This window comes from Cupressus sempervirens, chromosome 7 (assembly GCF_028749045.1).
Source record: "Cupressus sempervirens isolate cs-2001-9-10 chromosome 7, ASM2874904v1, whole genome shotgun sequence".
NCBI classification, from domain to species: domain Eukaryota; kingdom Viridiplantae; phylum Streptophyta; class Pinopsida; order Cupressales; family Cupressaceae; genus Cupressus; species Cupressus sempervirens.
Genome location: NC_143124.1, coordinates 914,817,430 through 914,842,979, shown reverse-complemented (window position 1 = coordinate 914,842,979; position 25,550 = coordinate 914,817,430). Strand labels below are relative to the sequence as shown.

At 37.6% G+C, this 25,550-nt stretch overlaps 1 protein-coding gene across 5 annotated transcripts; it reads right to left on the bottom strand.

Moving 5' to 3' along the window:
• LOC149550501 (ubiquitin-like modifier-activating enzyme atg7) lies at positions 1-24,882 on the bottom strand. 5 transcript variants are annotated; one of them, XR_016354209.1, is made up of 15 exons: positions 24,506-24,841; positions 20,671-20,888; positions 6,154-6,345; positions 5,995-6,049; positions 5,754-5,848; positions 5,274-5,463; positions 5,054-5,162; positions 4,831-4,975; positions 4,588-4,746; positions 4,301-4,489; positions 3,830-4,066; positions 3,431-3,546; positions 3,168-3,324; positions 2,770-3,048; positions 1-400 (listed from the first exon to the last, which is right to left on the bottom strand). XR_016354209.1 is itself a non-coding variant. In XM_089793500.1 (14 exons), exons 1-14 carry the CDS (start codon positions 24,729-24,731, stop codon positions 2,872-2,874), a joined length of 2,265 nt encoding a protein of 754 aa, XP_089649626.1. In that variant the 5' UTR covers positions 24,732-24,882; the 3' UTR covers positions 2,433-2,871. The 5 variants fall into 5 exon arrangements, 2 of the variants coding, with proteins under 2 accessions (XP_089649626.1, XP_089649627.1); XR_016354211.1 differs by lacking the exon at positions 1-400 and having other exon boundaries at positions 2,433-3,048; positions 3,168-3,307; positions 3,431-3,618; positions 24,506-24,842; XR_016354210.1 differs by lacking the exon at positions 1-400 and having other exon boundaries at positions 2,433-3,048; positions 3,168-3,307.
• Positions 24,883-25,550: the final 668 nt, after the last annotated feature.

The following is a 25,550-nucleotide window of genomic DNA, read 5'->3' as shown; positions in this document are numbered from 1 at the left end:
TAAACAATATTACTTGTTAATTAAGCAATTAGAATGTCAATTCAACGATTTTGACCTATACATCATACACCAATGACATAACAATAAAATCCATATGTTTGATCATACAATATACAAATAGATGCATTGGTACATAATTACGCGCCATCAAAATGACTAATTACATCAATAACATCATATAAGATGATTTTATACATTACATCACCTGAAGAGTTTTTAAACAAGTTGTCTCGAACATATGTCCATCTACAAGTCTCAATCTCCATAGCCATTGAACACCGTCCATTCGCTATCTAAGATGAAAGTGTGGCCCAAACGCTTTTCCAATGCCAATCATAAAGTGTTTAGCTCCCTCGAGTCCTTCTAACACAAAGAACACCCCAACCCTGGCATGAGATGCCTAGCAACTCAGAACAAGAGAATCAGACAGAGTTAGTGCAGCCGTGAAACATACTACTTTCTAGATGTCTAAGTAGTCTAATCGGGGAATGTGGCAGGGAAATAACAATAACATATCTACATATGCAGTATAATAAATGGCTTTGGCCAAAGCACTTTGATCTAGATTTTAACTTATAGAAAAAAACAAAACATGTTGTATCAATTTCTAATCAAAACTGGTAGATACAAAGAAACAAGGCATAGTATATCCATTTCTATCCCGCTCAAATTTTGCCACATTACAACCATCCCATAAGGAAGATTAAATGCACTCACGACAACAAACATGAATTCAGAGAATGCCATATAATTCAGAATTAACCAGATTCCTTACGTACCATCTATAGATAGGCATATAATTAGCACAAGCTTGCGGAAACACGCACACTTAACGAATCATTTCCACAGGCCTCTATGGTCCTTGCAATCTCATGCGGCTATCATTGCTTATAGCCAAAACCACTTTAAACAGCGTTCGTTCTTACCACCATTCACTGATTTATAAGTACATAGTAGAGTGGATAATGGTCAATAATGTTACTTGTCGTCTCCGAATTTGGCAAGAATAGAAGGAATTCAAGTTTATAACATCTTTCTAGAGTTAATGGCAATTTCATCCATACATTCCAGTTGCGAAAGATTCAAACTCAGAGGTACAAGAAAATAATATCCCAATTTCACTATTCCAAAGTAATCTCATTTTGCAAAAATGCAACCTTCAGAAGCTAAGAATTTACTATTGCAAAAATCATAATAGAAGGTTTGGTTTAGGTAAATCCATCAAACAGCCACCTATCGTATTGACCGAAATACTCTTGGTGGGAAGAAGTCAGACGGCTATGGTAAGGAGTCATCTGGATACCCCTAATGTTAACGATATCCATACAAAATGTAATTCATACTCGTTCTTAAGATTAAGAGAGAATTCTCAATATTCGATGCCAGTCTCTCACACATGACAACTTGATAACAAAAAGGAGCACTGACTTGTTATAAATTTAGATCCCCGATAGTAATTACATGAGTGAAGACATGGTTTAAGTGGACACCGAACAGAGTAAGGGATATGAGTGAAGTCTCTATCGGTTTGCTGCAAGGGTTTAGGATATGTGTAATCATTCAAGGCACTTTGTGTTCAAAACAATCATAGAGATTGTTCAACAACACCGCCACACAAAAAAAAATGTTCAACCCTTAACTTAAATTCAAACCACCAGTGTTATCTATTCTTTCCACATCTATACGCATTTAGCCCTCAAATGGAAGATCAAGATTCAGTGAGTAAGGATTACAATAAGAGAAATGGAACCTGGAAATTGAGTTTGATGGTGCCAACTTCGTATCAGAACTCCTCTCTCCAAACTCTCCTTCCAATCCTTTGTGTCCTTTTCCCCCAGCTCCCAGCCGCTTCCAATTTCTCCCCCCTTTCCCCAGAAATCCCAATCCTTTTTAACTACCTTTTCTCTCAGAACTGACCCAGTTGTTTTTATTTCTTATCCGATTAGGTCATTGATTAAAGAAATAAGTCTATTAATTTAATCAATTTGCCTAACAAAATCTACGTGGCAATAAATTTTCCAATTTATGCGGGATATGGAGAGATGGGTTATGACAAAAGTAAATTTCAATTTTTATAAAACATTATTTCAAAGGAACATTATATTTTCTATAAGCAATTTAGATTGCTGCTGAAGACCAATTGATCCATAAAGATACTTGTATGAAAGTGGAATACAGATGATTTGGACCAAAATAAAAAGATTTTTGGTTATTCAATTGCATGCAAACTGTTTTGAGCGTTCAGAAGACTGAGTGGTTGCATTTGGTATATAATTGGCCATTCAAGTTATTAAGATTTCACAATATACACCATAATTGCATTAGTCACCTGATAGTTTGTTCATACCAAATTGCATTATACTGTATTAAATACGCATGATCCAAAAAAATGCCCTTCATCCAATTTGCAAGCAACTCCATGACAAACTGTGTTCTGATTTTCCCTCCTCTTTCATGTCATATCGATTGACAAAACAATTTTTTACATTTCAAATTTGAGTACATTAGAACCTGCAAGCACTCCACAAATCTTGCCATTTCTGATCTTTGTATATGACATCAGCATGTTCTCATTAACATTAAAAGCTTTCTGATGTATTGTATGTATGATAATTCGGCTAAATGGATATTACAATTCTTTACACAAAAATGCAAAAATATGCAATGAGGTTTATATCAGTGTGAACATTGCCATCTAGATACATTAGAACCCGCAAGTTACTCCAAAAGTCTCAAGTTTGTAACATTTTGTAAAGGATGTCAGCATACCTCCATGTGCATGAAAAGCATGGTTATTTGTTGTATGTACAGTGATTCAGTCGAATGGATATTACAATTTCTTACACAAACAAATGCACTATGCAATGAGCTTTACATCACTGTCTGCACGTTGTCATCTAAATCTTCATCTGAGTCATCAAGATCTAATTTGAAGGAATTTGCCAGGTCCATTAATGTTGTGAGACCTGTAAGATCTTCCAAATATGAAGGCTGATTTAAGGCCTCCAGTATGAAGCCTATTCCTCTTTTGCGATATTCTGACACAACCTGCAAAACATAACAATTATTTCCTGGACAAACAAGTCACAGAAACAACCAAGAATAAAAAAACACCAAATTAGATTAATATGGAGATCAAATTGCATCGTGGCAGCTCATAGGCTTACCCTTTCAGAGCAAGCTGTGCATCTGTTAAATGCACGTCCCTTAATTATCAGTTGTGAAAAATTTGCAATATCACCACGGATTTGATGAGGCAGAATACCAAGAGGCTGTTCAACACTAGAAATATCTGAAGCTGTCTGATCTGCTGGAGCATTAATCCTAGCCCAAAAAAAGCATTTAACATCAGAAGGGTGACAAACTGTAGTTGTTCATTTTCAGGATTCTTTGAAACTTGAAACAAAAAACACTTTCATATATTTCTTACCCAAGAGGATGATGAATAATGCCCATTGTAAGTTCTACCGCAAGAGAGGCAGCTATAGGAGCAAGACCAGGACGTGTTACAGTACACTGCTGATCCAAAGTAAGGTTCCTAGTTGACTGGTCAAGATAAAAACAATAAAGCAATAGTTACATCTAGCAGAAGCCATCACCCAGCAAAATGATCTTGATCTGAATATAAAAGAATACATATTGATATTCAGACTTAACTATTGAAAAATATTAATTAGACATAATATGACAAAACATTAAAAGTTTGGGTTTGGACATCCAGCTGAATTAAATTTGACTTTGCTGAAAACTCTTCCATCAACAAATCAAAGTGGGTAAGGAGAATAATTCTGCAATATATATACACATGAACACAGGGGAGAGAGGGTACATCTACAGGAGCAACAATATCACTGCAATAGTAGCACCCTAGTCGTCGTTTTCTTTGCTCTGTCTCCTCAAAGATTGACAGGTCCATAAATTCCGAAGGTTCATCATGTTCAATCTGTGGAGAGTTGGTCTCCTCGTCGGAACATGAAGGAGAGGAATTGGTACTAGGTATGGCTATGCCTGCACCATGTCGCATCACAAGAAACGTATCAAACCCTAGAGCAGCTGTGATTGCCACCTGCAAAGAAAAACATTGAATCAATTCTTCATCTCTATGAACTGCTAAACAACAATATGTAGTCTAAAAATTCAACTGCAAACAATATGCTACATATAAATTATATAATGATAATCTGCCAACATTCTATGATAAAGGGATCAGAAAGAACATATGCTCATTGTAAATTAAATGACGAAACAGATACATGCAATATATTTTGATTTTAGATGGTCTTAACTTTATTTATCGCACCTTATTAGCATCCGCACATAGGAGTGTTGGAAGCCAACGACTCTCTCTTGTATCAGTAAGCAAGAAAACAAAATCATGGCTATCGATCAGATTCTTCAGATGCAAACAATCTTTAACAATATCTTCTCTTTCATCTTCTGCCACTGGATGTCCAGGCATTGGAATGGCCATGGAAATACCCTCTGCCTCCTGCTCAGCAGAGCGAAAAAGCAATGCATTAAAAAACTGTCACATTCCCTGTACATAACTTATATAAACATTAATTTCCTTAGGGATGAAGAAATTACCACGCCAGGAAAAATGCTCTTCAAGTTCTTTGCTGCTGTTAAAGCTTTCAGCTGGCCTCCATTCAGGCAGTCATCTAAAGTATATAAAGATTGCCGCACAGGATTTGACATGGCCACACGACCATAATCAACTAGTGTCATATGTCTGATGCCCCAAGCCTGAATAGTAATGAAAACGCTTTTAGCTTTGAAGATAGATATACACAAAAATATGCACTACACATCTGAATAGAAGGCACTTACCATAAGATTACGGGCAACCTGACATCCAAGTGTACCTGCTCCTAGAAGAAGACATTTTGCACTCGATAAAAGTGGCAAGTTTAGGGATGGTATAAGACGCCATCGCATAAGCTTCAAATTTAAATCTGCTGCTGATATAGCTAACCTGGAAACATATTGCCACTAGAATAATGGAAATGCTCTTGAAATTCCTGCAACAATAAAGTCTATAGACCATCCTTACCTCTTTGGATCCATCTGAGATGCAAGACTGGTCCATCTAGGTCCCATCTTGCCTTGGTTATTCTGTTCCCATCCCACTGCCTTGGGAACACTTTTAGGATCACTCCAACCTAAGCATTTTACAAGAATCAACACCTTAGTTTGTAAAAATAAGAATTGCAACAGCTTGATGACAAACAAAAATGAAAAATGATTTTAAAAAATAAATTGTCTGCCCTCACCTTGTGTAAAGGAAACCGAGATATCAAAAACAAGAGATTGCTGCAAATCTCCTAACCCTCCTTTTTCACGATAGCATAGAACTGTAAGACTTTCTAGTCCACACCGAGCAGTAGCAAAAGCAATTAAGTTCCGAAGAGGCCATCCTGGATTGCTTGGGAGATGGCACGGATCATAAAAACCAAAAAGCACCTGTCAGATCACAAAATATGATCAAGGAATTTAATAAAATATGTTGAAATTTGGCACCGAAAGACTATCAAGGTTGAAATCTTTAGTCTGTACAATAGCTCCAAGACTTGAATAAAATGACGAGAGGTATGTTCCAATCACTGAGTAAAATTTCTGAATATCAGTAAAGTAATACTCATAATATGCAAGGTAACAATGAAGCTGATGAATTTACTGCAAAATAATGACACCTGTGTTGCAATAATATAATAGCAACTCAACAATAATGAATAGAAACACCATGAACTGACCTTCCCACCTTCTTCTTGACATGTTTCCCATTCCTTTAAAGGCATTAGTCTAACACCAACATTGGACAAAAATTTCACCAAAAAGAAAGGCATGCCTGCATTTTTCCAATTATTGTCAGCACTCGCATAAAAAAGATCAGGTCCAAACCATGAAAAGAAATCTGGAATTTAAAGAATGCCAAATAAGCTTCCATAAAATGAGCCTTATGTTACTTTAAACACAAATGAGGATTACAATAACCTGTAGTTAATTCAGATTGGTGCCATCCATTACAAGCAGCTAATAAAGCCTCTCTCTTCACAGAAAAAAATGAAAAGATTAGTCTTCTATTAATAAAATAATGATAGGTCTTTATCAAAGATGTAATGAAAAGTTTATCAAATATGATGATTTTGACACCTCTTCAAAGCTAAAAAATTCTGAGGCTCGTTGCAATTTGGAAATCGTTGCAGGAGGATCAAGAACTAAAGCGGGGAAAGCAAACCAATAATAGAAGTTCCATTTCTTTAAATCTGCAAATGAAATCAGCAAAAATCTACAAAGCAAACTGCTGTCCTCCTCTGCTCTTCCACAATGTATATCATCCCAAATCTAAACACAAAAAATAAATCATCATTAATCTGTTGGGATTGGCCAAGATTAACCAGAAAACACCCAACTTCAACAAAACGTGGTCACACAAAAAGGCAAATGAATAATATCAAAGAGAAGTAAAATGTACATAGAGGCTTGCATATATAGGCAAGCTAGATGAAGTAGACAAGTTGGATGCAACAACTAACCCACCCTTCATATGTGGGACACTTGTGACCCTACTTGATGAGTGTATGAACAAAATGCTAATGTGCATGCAATAGGTGTCTCGCTATGTGAGAACACATATCTCAACCAGATGAGGTGAGACATAAGCATGAAAGTCACCAAGTGGAGACTTCAGTAATATGAATAGGACTATCTCTAGGCATGCTATAAGCTGACTAGTTTGATAAACTCACTATTTACGCCACCACCCACCCTCTAAAGTGCAACTTGGGGAGTCGTGTGCATGATGATGAGTCCTGGCTACCAGGCCATGTTAGGTAGTCATACAAATTTCCCACAGAGAAGAGTAAAGAAAAGACCCAGTGGGAAGAAAACTTCTCTCAAAATAGAAATGATACAATGCATGTGTACAAGTGAAGAAGATACATCATAGAAGGAAGTACTGGTCAGGACCACCCAAAGACTACTATGCACGAGTGTAATGAATGGCTTCCCCCCCCCCTCCCCACCTAGGAGAGAAATGAGAGAATGCAATCCTCCAGAGTATGATGCCTATATTGTCGATAGATGCCGAGGATGATCCACACTTGGTTACTTCTGGATATGTATGAAGTAAGATGAATGTTTTTGAAGTATGGACATTGTCCAAAAATTGAGTGTCGTAATACTGGTTTCCAAACCTACAGTGCTGAAAACCAATATGCATATCTTGTTGTAAGGAATCACTCATGCTTTATGCGAAGCATTGCTGGATCCATATGTGCAAGTGATGAGATCGCAAAGCATGTCAATGTGCTATATTGTCCATCTCCATATAGTGCTCAAGAAGGTGAGGATGATAAGCATGCGATAACACTAAGAATGGGGAATGAATCAGTATAACAACTATCTTTTACTATTTAAAACTTATTTAATCACTTCAAACTTGATCAATATCAGCACATATGCAAGACCTATAATAAAAAACACAATTTATGCGGAAACCCTTGTAGAAGAAAACTACGGCAAAAATATTGTTTTACATAGACTTTTCTCTACAAACTTTGTAGCCACCAATCTACAGGATACACCAATCTCCAGAACTTGAGCACCAACTCAATTAGACACAAATGAATGTCCTATATGAGGTACCAACCTCAATATAAATTTCTCCTTAGACTTATCCAATAATTCTGTTCAAAAACTTGCTATGATGCTGTTCACCAATCTGCCATAAATCTGATTAGGAATCTGCTTTTGTGCTCCTTATAATCTCCTTATTCAACCCGGTATGTTCCCCTTAAATTCTGCTCTAGTAAGCTTTACAAATATACTCAATTATGCATCATAAATCTTCTACAATCTCCCTTAGATCTCCTTCACAAAATTTTTTTACTATATTCCCTTCACATCAATCTGCTGGTGTTGATTTATCTATTTCTTTATCTTACAGATCTCCAACTCTCACACACTATCATTTTATATGTTTATATATACATATCTGTTATGAAAGAATACAGAACTTCATATGAGAGGCACCCTTCTTTTTCTTAGTCACTACTCTTCATAAAGCATCATTATCGTTTTAATATAACCAAAGTATTTTCATTCAATAGCTTTTGGTTGTGATCACTGCCTTTGATAAGTGCTGCACCTTCCTTAATGGATGAAATTCATTATTAAATCACTCCATTGATAAGGTCACTTCTTTAAAAAGTTATCACTACTCTTAATACACATTCTTAATCACACATCATTCTTTGTATTTGCTCTTTATCATAATCTTTAGTCAATGTACTGCTTTCCTTATTAGACATCAACCCTTTAACATGGCAATTATATTATATATTCATATGTCTTCCAACATGATTGCCCTCATGACATCAAGTCATCAACTTTCATCAAATCATCATGACGTCAATGAGAATTTATCAACAAAGGAAGTGCTCAAAACCTGACTTGAGACAACCTTTGAAGAGGAATACAAGGGAAAATGTGGAAGCATTCATCACATGACTCGTAGAAATGCTCAAAGGCACAACTCAAGAAACAACTCAAGAAACCTCCCTTGATTCAATATTAGGTGACCCCACATTTTTGGCACTTAATACCTTGGTGATTTTTACAATGCATCAAGGCCCAATGGTGGCAAATGTCGAAACATTAACTTTTGCACAAGATGGTGCTCAAGCTACCAATCAAAAGTTATTAACCAAACAATTTCATGTTAAATGGACTATTTCAATTACATCTGCACTAAATAAAGAAAAAGGACTCTAAGGTGAGATCAAACCTAAGAGTTCAACCACTCGTTTGAAGTCATGGAAAATGTTTCTATTGTCGGTAAAAAGTATTATAGCTGACGGGTAGAGTTGTATCGGAAAGGCCGCGTGATGGTTGAGTCACCCTTTCGGGAAAGTATATGTACATCGTCCAAAGGGACTATAAGATCATCATAATAATTATCATTGTAAGCATTGTACTAGGAGTGCATATTGCGTATATGAATAAAGTATCTGTTTTGTGTTACATCTTAGTCTACTGAATGCGATAAGTATCCTTTTACCCTATACGGTAAACATTTGGCATTGTTGCCAGTTGAACCTGGAACAAGGAAGTGTTATGAAGATTAATGTTGAATCTGCTTAATAAAGATAGGAATAAGATAAAAGATAAGGATGAGATACGTACATCACAAGAAGTATTAATTTTAGCACAACAGGCAGAGCACAGACAAAAGCTTCAACAGCTTACCGACGGACACCGAGGGGGTGAAGGAGCACAGACAGAGAGAGTGCATTCACCTAGCAGACCAAGGAGTGCCGAGGAATTGCTTGAAGAAACTCGATACCGATTGAATTTGATGGAAGAGACAAGGGAGGAATTCCTTAACTTGCATACGCCGAGGGTAGAGAAGTCGAACGGAAGGGACGTAACTCGCATGGCCCAAAGTGCCAAAGGAGCATGAGCATGGAGTGAACTCTTCGTTCCCAATACACCTGATGAACGAATACAGGTAGAGAATCGAACAACTTAGCTTGAGGAAGATCTTTTCACACCGGGTAACGCAGTTGTCCAAAGTAGGGTGATTGTCTGAAGCAACGCGATTGTGCAAAACAATGCGGTTGTGCAGAACAACACGGGTACACAAAATAGGGCGGGTGCTCAGAATAGCGCAGGTACACAGCAAGTACCACAGAATTAGAAGAAAGTAGCAATGGCAGGACCGAAGGAAAAATTGTCAAAGTTCAATGGTGATGGGACGGCCAATCCAATCAGACACTGTAAGACATGCGAAACAATTTGGATAGCGAACGGTGTAACAGACCAAGATGATTAGGTCCAACAGTTTCCGACGACCCTACAAGGTGTAGCAATTGATTGGTTTTTAGATGCCGATCCGCAGATATTAACTACATGGACGGAAGTCAAGAAGGAATTTATAGCAGAGTTCTGACTACTAAGGGATGATAATGAAATAGTAGCAGAAATATACAGTACGAAACAAGGGAAGAACGAAACAATCCGAATATATGCAAGAAGGTTGAAGGAGTTTGTAGAGAAAATGGAGAGCCAACCAACGGACAGATTAAAGAAAAGATGGTTTGTTGAAGGGTTACGGCCAGCACTGAAGAAAAAGATGAAAATTGTACCTCTAGCATTGTACATAGGATATGTTACGGGTGATGAAGGAGTTCAAAAATATGAAGAATCATCCTGATTCAATGAAAGGGGAATTGTGGTGTACGGACTATATGGAGGAAGGTCACACAAAGGGCTCCTACCCGAAGAAACAATTTTGTGATATCTACCAAATTACAAGACATTCCACCAAGGAATGACCATTCAATATGAAGACGAAGGGACACCAACAAGTGCTACTGACACAGGAAGTGTCTATCACAAGAGCAGGAACAAACACAAATAATGACGCAACCTCGAGAGGGTACCGAAACAATAACTAGCATGGACGAGGAGATAACAATAATAATAATGGGGGCTGAAGTCGGATATAGTACAACTCAAGTGGACGGCCGATAATACAATGTCGTGCGTACAACCTCTGGGGGCACTTCGCCAAAGACTATAGCATGAAGTAAACACCACAACTATTATGCAAATGATGTGGTCCAGAAGACCACGAGGATTCGAAATGCCCTAAGCAAGGGGTGAACTTGTTAAGCATCAAAACATGTGATGAAGAGACACTAGCCATTACTCACGAGCAAGAAAAGAAGGCAATGTACCCAGATGGAGAGGAAGAAAAGAAGAGGTTGCAGCAAGCACGAACGAAATTGGAAAAACAAATGGAAACCGAAAAATTTCAAACAAAAGACACTGCGAGCACCTCAAAGAGGAACCTGGGAGAACAAAATATTATAAGGCAAGTAATACAAATGGAAGTCGTTGTGAAGTTGAATGACCTTCTTCTTACAATGCCTCAGTTACGAACGACAATACTGAACATGACACCACTCCCGAAAGCAGTGGAAGAGACAGGAAAGGATGGCAGCAGAGCAACTGAAGCAAACCCAATGCTACTGGCACTCACTGCGAAAAGACATCCTACAGTAGTAGAGATGGGTATTCTGGGAACCATGCTGACAGACACAATCATAGACGGATGGTCAAGAGTAAGCATTCAATAAGTATCCTTTTACAAGGGAAAATGTGGAATCGTTCATCACATGACTCATAGAAATGCTCAAAGGCACAACTCAAGAAACCTCCCTTGATTCAATATTAGGTGACCCCACATTTTTGGCACTTAAGACCTTGGTGTTTTTTACAATGCATCAAGGCCCAATGGAGGCAAATGTCGAAACATTAACTTTTGCACAAAATAGTGCTCAAGCTACCGATCAAAAGTTATTAACCAAACAATTTCATGTTAAATAACCTATTTCAATTACATCTCCACTAAATAAAGGAAAAGGACTCTAAGGTGAGATCAAACCTAAGAGTCCAACCACTCATTTGAAGTCATGGAAAATGTTTCCAATGACCATAAGTTTGTCAAATTTTGCTTCTATGCGTGAAAATGATGATGAAATATTAAAAAGACCCCCTTTAGATACTACCAATTTTCCTTTATCACTAAAACTCAACATTAAATGTGAACGGTTTATGAGAACCATTAGCTGTTACAATAGTGGTAGTGACTATAAATGATAAGAAATGTGGATAATAATGATTTTACCCACTTAGAGAAGGAAACGGTCTTTGGAAGGGGATATGTGGAGGGGGGGGGGGGGGGGGGGGGGGGGGAGAGAGAGAGAGAGAGAGAGAGAGAGAGAGAGAGAGAGTTGTAGTCGAAGATAATATTTGTGCTCTCATTAGTAAATCCTCATGCCAAGTGAGGTTTATAGTTTGTAAGGCTATACATGGACCATCGATGCTCCTGCCTTTAGTGCTCATGGGGCCAAACCCAAGTACTAGGTCTTTATGAACTGGATCTCAACCTACCTGATGAAGATTCCCATAGCGTCTTTTGGAGGAGTTGGAGATGGTCTGCAAGTAATCTTGAAGAGCCGACAAAGCTGTTTGCATCATTCCAACTTACTATTGGAGTCATATCTAGAAGGCCACCTCGTTCAACATGCCCTATATGTTGAGGTTGTGGCGTATACATAGAAAATTAGGTCACTCAACTAGATGTTTCTCTACTACTACCATGTCACCTTTAATAAGCCACTGTGTGGATGGAAGAAAATTGAACAAGTTTAAAGCTCAAGTTTGGACCACATAGTTGTTGACCTGGGCGGCAAGCAGAAACTAAGGCCCTATGTGACAACAAAAGCATCAACATTTGTGTCCAAATCATCGACAGCAAGCAAGGCTTGGAGTCCTACTGCACAATATCTTCACGCCTTGTTGAACTCTTGACCAAGTCTTGGGAGTGTTGTGAGGTTTTTACATCATTGCCCCAAAAATTTTGGGGACCCCTTTTTTTCGGTTGCCTTGGCAAATTTTTCAGAGTTGTCAAAAAGTTTTCGATTTGAAAATTTTACGCCTTGGATGCCTTCGAGCCAGGAGGAATGTGATTTGATTTGTTTTTTTCACCTAATGTTAACTTAATTTTTCGGAGCATGTAATTTTATACTTAGGTCAAACAAATTTCAAAAACAACATTTTTCAATGGTTAGAACAATATTCGACAAGATAAATTTGAAAATTTTTGGACTTAGACGAATTTTTGAAAATTTGAAATAATTGTATAAACTTGAACATTTTCAACATGAATTTTAGATTTAATTGTTTTGGAAAATCTTGAATTTTTTGGTGAAAAGGGAAAAAAATTTATAGTGAAATTGAAATTGGAAAATCGATTTTGACTGCCAAAAAAATGATTTATTTTGGTTAAAATTTTGAAAATTGTATTGCAAAATCAAAATTGAATTAAATTGCAAAATCGCTTTAATTTGGTTGAAATATTGCCTAGAAGATTTTTTAAAATGTTACAGGAAATTGGTAAATTGAAATTGAAAATCAATTTTAGCTTGCTAAATTCAATTTTAATGATATTTTAATTGCCAAAACGTTATTAAATGAAAATTTTGACATCTCCTAGGCTTACCTTGTTTTATTTTGCAATTTTTGTTCAAAACTAGCAATTAAATGGGCTAATTTCACTATGGGCTAGGTAAATTTAATGTTGCATTTAAATTTGAGCCATTAATAAAGGAGCTAATTTAATTTTGCTTTCCTCCAAACAAAGTCGGCCCACTTGGAGAGGCAAGAAAATTTGGTATAAGAGGGGCTCCCCCCCTCTTATTCCCTCATTCCTTCTTCCTCCTTGGGTGAGCGATTTTCTTCTAAAGGCAATTTCCAGCTTGGGCGATTTCTTCTTGGAGCAGATTTTCTCCTTTTTTGGTGGCATTTTCTTCTCCTTGCTTGGGCAAATTTCTGCCCTAGGGCAATTTTTGGAGCAATTCTGATTTTTTTCCAGCTAGGGCGATTTTGTTAAGGCAGATTCTTCCATTTTCTTGGCAACAAATTTCAAAATTGGGTGATTTTATTTGGTGAAGAGGCTACATCATTCGAGATCTGATTTTTTGGCATGTGTGGGCAATTTCAAGAAAGTCAAAATTTTGACTTTTGCTAGGGCATCATTATTTGCAAGGAAGTTTGAAATTTCTGAAATCTGATAATTAAAGGAGGGCCCAATTATTGGTAAAGGCAGATTTAAGGTAAAATTCTACTCATTTTTAGAGGTGAAAATTAGTTTAAAGGCGGATTATGTTCCTTGTTCTTACTTGGTTCGTTTCCCTTATTTTCTTCTTGCACTCATCATCTACCACTTCATAATTCCATTGATAGGCTGAAATTGGGAGATATAAATGTAGATTTCGTGATAGGACACTTGGAGAGGCAAAAATAAGCTAGACCACCCTAGGATTGAAGTTGGGAGATATAAGTGTAGTCCATCCTATGGTAACGAAGAGGCAAAAATAAATGGTAGTCCCACCCCTAAGTTGAAGGTTGGAGATTGATAAGTGTAGAGATAGGACTTGGAGAGGCAGAAATAAGCTAGATTTCATCAATAGAAAGAAGGTTGGAGATTGATAAGTGTAGTCCATATTATTTAGAACGAAGGGCCAAAAATAAGTGTTTAAGATGGTAGATGTTAGTGCAAGCAAAAACCCAAAGGGAACGAATACCAAAAAGGACAAAGAAGACATGATGCCTAAGACCACCTTCTTCTCAAAAGTGAGGCGAATAAGTGACACCAGTATTGGTACAATGAACATGATAAGTTGAAGGAAAGATTGAAGGAAGGACAATCCCCTATGGCAAAAAAAATCTACAAGAGAAAAATTGTACACGTGGTGGCTTTTCCTCCTACCCTGCCTTGTCCAAAATTGGTAATGGAGTATGCATCTCGGTTTGATATTGTTACTAAGTCCATCATTTTCGAGTGGTCGAAGAAGATCTACAAGAGCAGAATTGTACACGCAGCAACTTTTCTTCCTACCTTGCCTTGTCCAAAATTGGTAATGGAATGTGCATCCCGGTTTGATATTGTTACTAAGTCTATCATTTTCGATGAAGGGAAGAGAGTGTTAGCCAACATCGAAGAAGCATTTAATATTCCCCAGTATAAAAGCATGACAATGGTAATGATGGATCAAGCGGCTAAGTTATTTCAGGATAATTAGGAGGCTTATTTCATTCATCTAAAGCAGAATTGGTTACACAAAGGCAAAAAGGGAGTTACCAAGTTGTCAAGGTTCACCAAGTCAGATTTCAAACCAGAGTACGGTGATCTCATTGTGCTTCTTAGCCGAATCATGGGCGTGGCTCAAGGTATGCAATTCGAGAACTGGATGTATTACTTTATTGATGAAATCGAAAATGGAAAGAGAAGATTTGATTGAGCTAGGATTATAAGCAAAAATTTAGAGTTGCAACTTAGGATAGTACAAAATCAAACGCAATTCTATATGGGGTCCTCTCTTTTCTATCTGATTGCGAGACTATATGAAAATCTTGGACTTAAGGCCTTAGGAGTGATTGGCAATGGGCCGAGGCAATATTTGGTGCATGAGTGATATCCACAGCTTCATTTGCACAACACCAAAGATTATAAAATGTTTTATGATGCCTTCTCCATGAAGATGGTAAGGATATTACAAAGGACACCTGCTAAGAGGCTCTCGTCAGAAGCAGAAGCAAAAGTTAAGAAGTGTGGGAGTTGGTTCATCCAATTTCCACAATTCACATATATTAGAATAGGAAGTACAATTTGTCCCAAGAGACTTCCAAGGTATCCACCCGACAAGGTAGTTTTGATGGAGTTGGCTAGGCAACTTAAGCATTATGACAAAATGATGAAACTTAAAGGTGAGACAAGGATTACCTTCTCATTTGGAATAGGCAATGATACTTGCCCCCATCCTGTCGCCTTTGCAGCTGCAGAGGAGTTAGAATGGTATAATCTAGGATGGTATAAAGCAAGACAAGGATTCGATCCTAATGGTCTTATCAAGGCATCCCACGCAAATACATTTAAACATGTTCCTACTATAGAAGATTTTTGGGCCAATGCATAGGATGACTTTCATGTGAGAAAGCTAGCTTTCTCAAGATTGTCAATGGGCATGATGAAGGCAATCAAATGGAGAGGTCTTGATATTCTCGATCAACTGGAAGATGATGAAAATGTGCTAAGAGGAGATTATGATACAATGGATGGAACAGAGTTGAGTCCAATAGATTGGGATGATCATCCGGATCCTTCCTTAGAGGCAGTTACAAGGATAGTTGATTTACACACCGAGTCATGGTACAATGAAAAGTTAAGTCAATTACAAAGTTGGAAGTACGCCTTACTTATGAGAAGATGAAACCCGAGGAAGAAGGTCCAACAAAGTCAGTCCGACAAAAAGGTGAGGACAATAGCCAGCGACAAAGAGTAGTTAAGAGCAAGAAGAGAAGTTTGGAGGTTGAGAAAAGTAAAGAAAATCAAGGGCCTCCAACAAAGAAACAGAATGCAACACCGTCAAGGGAGAGCATAATTGAGGCTAGAAACCAAGAGGATAATACAAGTGGACAAGGGGCCATGGTAGAGGTGAGCTCTGATTCAAAATCAAGTGGTTACAGTGACAGTACCAAGTACTCTCCTCTCTCGAAGAACCAACATGGAGATGATGTGACAATCACTAGTGAAGAAGATAGGCCAATTGATATTGAGGAAATAAGCTAGGCGCCAGAGGTTGTTGGTGATGGTTTGCTAGTCGAACCAAATCTAGATTTGTAGAGATGCACTGCACCACTATGGTTAAGGCAAATGCTTATGCCAAGAGGCGAGGTAGTGACTGCCCGAACAGTTGAAGATATCCAAGGGTTAGTGGAAAAGGGTGATAGCGAGAAACAGAAACAAATTGCAAAAACGGTGGCAAAGGTAATCAAGAGCGACGATGATGGTCACCGAAAAGTTTAGATTGCTATACCAAAGGTTAACAAGGCAGTGGATGAGATTGTAGCTCAAGAGTATGAGATAGTAGAGCATAACTTGGGAAGAATCACGAATGACATGGAATGTGAGGAGATCCAGGAAGGCATGGTTTCAATTAGAGAAAGGTTGAGGAAGGCAAACGAAAGGATTGTAAAGTTGGAGGCCGAAAACAAGTATTGGAGAGATTGCCAGCCTATCCAATAGCTGCACCAGTGGGTATTAGAGATAAATTCAGAACATTTGAAGGTGTGTGGAAGGATTTCCTTCCAGCCAAGGACTTAGCCATTCCCAAGCTACATGCATTTATCGAGCTACTGGAGAAATATTTGGAAAGGGCCAAGTTGGTAGATGAAGGAGGAATGAGTACAGTGGAGTCTTGGTTTGTTGCCTTGACTATCAAATTGAGGATACTTGAAGAGATACAGAATGAGATTGCACAGCACAGCCCAGGTGTTGACACTTCCATTTCAACCATGTTGAGCGATGTTGGGGCTGCACTTGATTTTGAAGATATCAAAAAGGAGGACATCAATGAGACAGAGTTTCGATCGAGATTGGATGAGTTGGGGAAGGTTGTCATCAAGAAAAAACATTTGGGCACCCTTGCCTCCCTCAATGCCTTTATGGGATATGCAAAAGAATATGAGAGGATCATGAGAAGACACTGCAAGCAGCAAGCAACATGATGAATTCAACTGAGCTCAAGATGAAGCATACACTTTGCCCTCCCATGAAGGAAGTCAATGACATGCTAGCCAAGTTCATCACTTTGGTTAAAAAGATGAAAGAAAAGGGTAGAACTATATTAGAAAATCATTTGATGTAAGCCCAAGTAGCAAATTCTCCTTCTTCTTGGGTAGGATAGGTGTCTGATTCTGATTGGCTACCATTTTGGTGCCTTCTCGTTGGTTGCCATTTTTCCTTTTTTCACTGGTTCATTGATGAAGTGGCATCTTCTCATTGGCCGATGAAGTGGCAACCCTAATTAGGGTTTCTAGGATTTGATTTGGATCATTGATTTTGCTTCTTAATCTCTACCGTTGGTTTGGCCTCTATATAAGGCCATTTGCTCTCATTTGTAAAGGTTGAAGAAAATTGTTGCTAAGATAATACCAAAATTGCTTCTCTTTATCATTGTTCTGACTTGCATGGTGATTAAGAACACTTGGTGTTATTGCATGGTTTCTACTTCCAAAAGTTAAAGTTAGATTCTTTGAAGTTGCTAAAGTAGATTTCATTTCAAAAAGTTGTTAAGAGTAAGAGTAGATGGATAGTTGCATGGTGATATTAGTGGATGTTTGACCTAGATCTATAACTAGGCCACTAGCATCTTAGCGGCTTGTTAGGAAGCCTTGCATGGTAATCTAGTCTTTTTCCCTTGAATCATTGCATCTATGGAGGTAGAGCCGCTGGTAAGCTTTCATCAGATTCGATCCCCGTCCATTTGCTAATCTTTCCATTCATTGGAGTAGCAATAGAGCAGCAAGTAGTTTAGTAATTGGAGTTCATTCTTAGAAAGTTAGAAAAGGAGAAACACCATTGGTAGACACACCCCCATCATCATTTGGCACTCATATACTTCACAAAGCTAGATTCATCACCATCACACCAAAAGTCCAAGTTATCATCAGATTCGATCCCTGTCCATTTGCTAATCTTTCCATTCATTGGAGTAGGAATAGAGCAGCAAGTAGTTTAGTAATTGGAGTTCATTCTTAGAAAGTTAGAAAAGGAGAAACACCATTGGTAGACACACCCCCATCATCACCACCATCAACATCATTTGGCGCTCATATATTTCACAAAGCTAGATTCATCACCATCACACCAAAAGTCCAAGTTATCCTTGAATGAACAACGTAAGGCCACCTGCGTGATTACCAGCAAATCACATTGATATAACTAAGTATCCACAAGTGTAAGGAGCATTGGAGTTTTTCTCATGTCTTCATGAGTATTTACTTTTCAAGAGAGGGATTGAGTGTTTGATATTCCGTATCAATTATTCAATCGCTATATGTTATGTAGTGGTACAAAACTGACATCAACAGGGAGCTGATTTGCAGCATGACCGTACAAGGTGGATCCAAATTATTCTCATAAGGAGCTTGAATATGATTGATGCAGTCTCAAATGCTTTGTGAGAATAGAATGGAGATAAGCCTGTCATAAGACTAGTTGCATGGGAGCCATTTGGAACTGTCACCACCAAAGTCTCCACATCACAGGGAGCCACTGCGTTCATAGTTGAAATGGCTCTTGAGTCATTGGACAATCCAGCAGGCCAAATGAGCTCCAACCCAACAAATATGAGGATTGATTCTAGCAGACCAAAGGATGGCAAAGATCCAAATTATTGTCCTGTAGGCTGTAGGAGATCACATATATAGTATATTCTTAGTGCAGTGTCAGATGCTTTGTGAGAATAGAATGGAGGTAAACCTGTCATAAGGTTAGATGCATGGTAGCCATTTGGAAATCATCACCACCAAAATCTCCATATCACATGGAGCTGCCACATTCATAGTTGAAAAGGCTCTGGTGCCATTGGACCATCCAGCAGGCCAAATGAATTCCAGCCCAATGAATATGAGGAAACTGATTCCAGCAAGCCAAAGGATAACAAAGCACATCATGCCAAGTAAACAAATCTATTTCCAACCACCTCTCCAAGGTTCAGTGTGTGTATCTCCAAAGAGAAAGGCTATGATATTATACTCCCACCGGCTTGAATCCAGAAAGAAATTTGTTGGTTTTGAAATGAACAATGATTATGAGCCATTTACTTGCAATAACAACCTGCAGTTATTCACAAGTAGATATGGTGCTCCCTAAAATGCGCAATGAAGCTGCCTAAACTTGGATACCAATCCTTATCTTTGCAGAAACAAATGCGCCTCCAGAATAAAATTGTTTGCAAACACAAATTCTGAAGGATTGCTATTCAAATGAGCTGCCAACAATATGGCTCGATCCGCAATAATCTGTCTCTACAAAAAACTTGAGATCTGCAAAAGGTAGTGAACAAGCAATGAATTGTATGGCTCCTTTCTTCTCACAGTGTGCTTCTTCCAAAGTCAGCAATAAACAAGCCCTTGGGATTCTCTGCTATTGCCCAGATGTGTGAGGATAAATGGCACAAAGAGGGGTGCACAGTGGACATTGAGATGTTTTCGGGGTAAATGGAGGAGTATGAAGGCCACATGGGAGTTGATGTTGTTGCCAATAAAACAAACACAATAGCAGATGATTGCAGATCTTAAAATAGTAGAATATCAAATCGTCAAACTATTTGTGCAAATAGATTACAAACAGTAACCGGACCTTTGCTAGCTTCCTATGTGCCTGTTTGAAGATCCAAGTAAGATGAAACCACCAAGGAAATCTTGCATCTCTGTTTGCAAATCAAGTTGGCCAAAGAAATAAAGGTTAATCTCTATATTAATGCCACCCACAGCAAATCAAAACCATGAACTTCCACCACTAGCTTCAGAAATTAGACTATCCAAACTCATACAAATCGGCACTCACTTCCATACATAGGCGAAAGATACAAGTCAGCAAAAAAGCACAAATATAGCATCCAATTACTCATTGCAAACCAAATTGAATGCACTCAAAATGGGTTGCATGAGGAATTCTTGAATCTTGACTACGCTAGGTGTAGATTCGGGAAGGGTTTTACTAGATACCATGCTGGGAATGTGCCAAGATCAACAAACAAACACTAAACTTCACAAACCATCAGCTCACAAGGAGGCAAATGCATCATGTCAAAGAGCGAAGTAAAATGTAAATAGAAGCTTGGATGTATAGGAAAACTAGATAAATAAAAATGATGAATACAACAACTAACTCACCCTCCAAAGATGGGACACTTGTGAGCGCACTTGACAAGTGTGTGAGCAAGTGGCAGTAAGTGTCTCATTAAGTGAGCACACATGTCTCAACTAGATGAGGTGAAACAAAAGCCTAAACATTCCCAGGTAGAGACTTAAGTACTGTGAAAAGGACTATCTCAAAACATGCTTTAAGCTGACTATTTTAGTTGTCAGTATTTACACCAACATAATCATCATATGAAGCCTTTATCATTTATTCCAGTCCCTGTAGATGATTATTGTAGAGTTCTTGACTTCACCAAATCATTCATAGACAAAAGAATGCAATCCACAATGTAGTCATTTTACTGGCGTAATTAAAGTCACAGCAAGTACCTTCTCTGCTTCCAAATTCAATAGAGTCTGCCTGTCAATAGCCTTGAAGCTTTCCAGTGTATTTGTATTGTATAATACACCTGGAACAGGACAAAGGTTTCTGTTCCCCAAACATTTGACAGAAGCTGAAGTTTCCTCACCATTAGCAGGCAATAACGATTCAGAAAGCAGCTTTAAATGATTTGAAACTTGCCCATGAGAAGATGGAGCATAAAATCCTGTTCCACCAGATTGAAATATATTACTGATTTGTGATATGATAATGAGATTAATTGACTAGAATCATAATGCTTGATACTTGTATATGTAATTATAAAGGCCACGGTTGATTTTTGGAGAATAAGCTACTCTAAACATCAAGAAAATGAATAACATTTAGCACAGGTTCATTGTACTTTGAAAACGGAATATAAAAATTCCAACATACAACCATCCAAAGGGCAAGAGCTTGGTGCAACATTACAAAGGAGCTAGATTGGATAGTTTTAAAGGGTGTGTTTTTTCAAGCATCCCTAATTTAGTAGTTCTCACAACCCTCCAAAAATAAAATAACAATGCCAAAGAAGCCAAAGGAGGAAGTAAATGGTGAAGACCCCTAAATCTATGATATAACTGTGTTTTGCGGAGTCCCCTTTTCCTTAAGTGTCAAGAAAATGGGAATGCTAAAAGTGGGGCTGCCTAGAAGCCCCAAAGTTCTAGGAATGATATTGTTTGTTATAATATCAACAGAGAATCAAGCATGTCGGCATGTCCCATTAAAAAATGGCAATGAAGTTAATGAACTGCAATCACCAGCTATCAACAAAAGATATGGCAAACATTGTTAAGGTTCTCAAAGAATGTAAACTATAAAGTAGTCATTTTACTGGCCTAATTAAAGTCACAGCATATACCTTCACTGTTTCCAGATCTAATAGTCTGCCTGTCAAGAGCCTTAAAGCTTTCCAGTGTCTTTATATTGAATACAATTCCTGGAACAGGACAAAGGTTTATGTTCCCTAAAAATCTGACAGAAGCTGATGTTTCCTAGCCATTATCAGAAATAGTGTTTCAGAAAACAGCTTTAAATGATTTGACACTTGCCCATGAGAAGATGGGGCATTAAAGCCTGTTCCACTAGATTAAAGAATATTACTGATTTGTGATATGATGATGAGATTAATCAACTAGGATCATAATGCTTGCTAGTTGTATATGCAACTATATAGGTATTAAATAGTTGAAATTTGGAAGGTAAGCTTTTCTAAACATCAAGAAAATGAATAATACTTGCCACAGATGCATTGCACGTTAATAATGGAATATACATATTATAACACACAACCACATCAAAGTGCAAGAGCCTGGTGCAAAACTTCAGATAAACTAGATTGAACAGTCAAAAAGGGCATTTTTTTTAAGCGTCTCTATTTTCATAGTTCTCACAACCCAACAAAGTTAATCAACAATGTCAAAGAAACCAAAGAAGGAAGCAAATGGTGAAGAACTCTGGTTCCATCATGTAGTTATGTTTTGCAGGGTCCCCTTTTTGAGGTGACAGAAAAATGGGAATACTAAAAGAGGGGATGCTATTTTCTATTATAATATCAACATCAACAAGGACTCGAGCGTGGAGGCATGTCCCGGAGGGACATAGCAGTAGAGTTAATGAACTGCATTCACAAGCTACAAATAAAAGATGTGCCAAACAGTGCAAAGGAGATGGAGGGTTTACTGTAATGTCCACTTTTGGGATTTACCTGAACTAAGTCCTGAAACAGCAATACCAACTTGAGAATCATATTATCTTTATCGACATAACCTTAAATTACCAAATCATTACACTTCACTCCTTACTGGCACTGTAATTATGCCTCTTGACATAATGAAGAACACAATGTGATGATATGTAAATCTCATATATTTATTGTGAATTTATAATTGTAAATTGTGTCTCTGATATTTTGTGACTGAACAACGATTATGTTGCTATAATTTGTATTTTCCCTCTACAAAACATTTTACACAGTCAAACATCATTTTGTGACTTATTTAAAGTTCCTATGTTTTAAATTGAATTTTCTTACACTTGAAACGTAGAAGAATGTATGACTGCTGTGAATTTTCTTTCTTTTTCTGCAATTGCAAAGCATGCAAAAATTTGTCGTTTGAATTCTAAAAACTTATAAGAAATTTGTTGTTTCTATTTCCTATTGTTATTCTAGAGTACTTCTTGTTGCATCTCTTCTTGAGGTTGAGATTGGTTCCTCCAATGGTGATGACAAACTTTAATTATGAAACAAAAATTGCAAGAAATGTGCAGGAATCAGCTAGGACCGGCTAAATCCCCAACATAAGCAGTTCAATTGAAAGTGCACTGCAAAAAAATTGCCAATTGTTCAATAACTGATACTACATAGTATATGATATTATTAATTGTCAACTATGTTGTATTATTTATGTAGTATGTGTATATATATAGAAACAAATGCATGCATGCAAGATAGGTTCCTTCAATGGCAACGAGAACCTTGACCTAGGAAATGAAATTGCAAGAACTGTACGAGAATTAGCTAGCATCCGCTAAATCCCCAACACAAGCAGTTCAATTGTAAGTGCATTGCAAACAGATTATCAATCGTCAAATAATTAATACTATATAGTACGTGATATTGTTATTTGTTAACTATGAGGTATTGTTTACATAGCATGTGCATGTGTAGACACACACACACGCAAACAGCTCACTTGAAAGTGCATTACAAAATATTGTCAATTGTCAACTGGCAAATAACTGATATCAAATAGCACATGATATTATCATTTAGAGATCTAATATAATATGTGTATACACACACAAACACACATGCGCACACAACTTGGCGCATAACATCATTGCTTGTGGTAAAAGGTAAAGGCAAAGGCTTTTCTGGGTCACCATCAAGAAAATACAATTTGACATACTACCACATGGAGAAAGTTTGACATATGAGACCAGCTTGTGAAAGTTTGACTTATGAGACCACCTTATGAAAGCTAGCAGGCAGATTTCTTTCCTTTACCATATAATATTCAAGGTTGGAATTCCCATACCACAATAAAGCAAGCCAAATCATAGTGGACATATAGTTGGTTAAGGTAGATTCACTATAAAGTATATTCAATGGGATCCAAGCTTTACCCCATTCTACATTAAAGGTGAACTGCATGCCAACCTGAGATCTAAAAATAAATATTAATTGTGCCAGGAGCTATTATGTACAAATAATGCAAGCCAATTACCAAATAGACAATAATAGTTAGAAGCTAAGAAAAAAAAGGAATCTTTAAGCCCAATGAAATAGAATGAGCTCTAAGTATTGTCATTTTCAAAATGGAGACCCGGGTCCACACCTCATGAAAAATCATAGCAAAGATGTTAAAATTGGATAAAATGCAGCTGAATCATAACAGGGTCACACCTTGACATCTCAAATCCTGGAAACATAACACAGCGTTCATATAACGTATAATACTAATGTAACATAACAAAGGACCAGGTTCAAGCCCCGTGAAAATACATGACGATGCCTTGAGTGGGTAATTTGCTGGCACAACATAGCAAAATCCCATTTTCAAATCTCAAATCCCCAGAAACATAATGATGGAGATAAGAGCTATATAGAAATCCCTGCAATTTTATATTAAATCCTGATATACACATCCTTCAGGGGTTATATAATAATGGTCAATGTCTCCTTCATAATAAAAAACAACCTGTCCAAATCAAAACTGCATGATTTAGAGAGCTCTTATCCTACCATATAATATGTATGACTACAAAAAAGTCATTGTAAAATCTAAAACAATCTTGTACCCGTGATTTCAATTGGATGATGAGAAATGCCAAGTTTATCGAGTTCTAGGTCGGCTAGCTTTCTCCAGAAACCCTCCTCCACTGTGCTCTGCCACGGTGCAAACTGTAACAGTGAACTGGGATTTAAGTTGTTTTCTCCTTTCTCATTAGAAGTTGTTGCAGAAGGTCCTGTGCAATCTGCAGCTGTTACAACTTTTGCAGCGCTTTGGTACATCTCATCCGCCATTTTTTCGAAAAAATATCCCCTCCCTCCTTTTTTGAGGAGAAAGTGATCGTTGAGTTAGGGAGCACTCAAACGATCTTCCTTCCTTCTTCTTTATCATTACCCGCGTCTCTTCAGCTTCTCCGCGGCCTGATAGGAGGGAATTCCAGTGGGCCCCGTGCTTTTTCAATTGAATAAATTTAAGTACCATAATTAAATGCATAGGTAATTTAAAATTCAATTGAAAATTGAAATATTTTGATGATGGTGATGAATAATTAAAAAACTAAGGGATCTTTAATTCTATTTTGGTTTCTAGCCTATGTCTAATTTTTTGTTATACATCTTGAAAATTAATTTGTTAGTTTGATTGATATTATCTTTGCCAAATAAATTGTGCATGTTGTCGACCTTCAAGATAATTTTGTGTTGAGTTTGGATGGCATTATATGTTGTGCACTCTATGGTAAAGTGTCATTCAATCTAAATCACATGACTTGTAAGTCCCTTCTTCCCACTCCTTTTTGGGTCTTTTCCATCTACCTGTCTCGCATCTGAGCTGATGAGAACCTATCCTCGATAGGTGTCTTCTTCATTAGGTCTTTTGTAGTTCTTGCTTAGGTGACCGACCTAATGACAATGAAAACATCCCATGCCAGAGTTCTTCCAAGTTCTAGATCTTCCTCTCATGTGCATCCTCATGCAATTAGTTGCAATGTGACCATATCTTTCACATGTTGTACATGTAACCCATGTATTGTAATCTTAATTAAGTGTATTAACTTGTCTGCTCGGTTGCCAATTTTGCCTTTTATGTGATTTGCAATCTAATGCTTTATATCC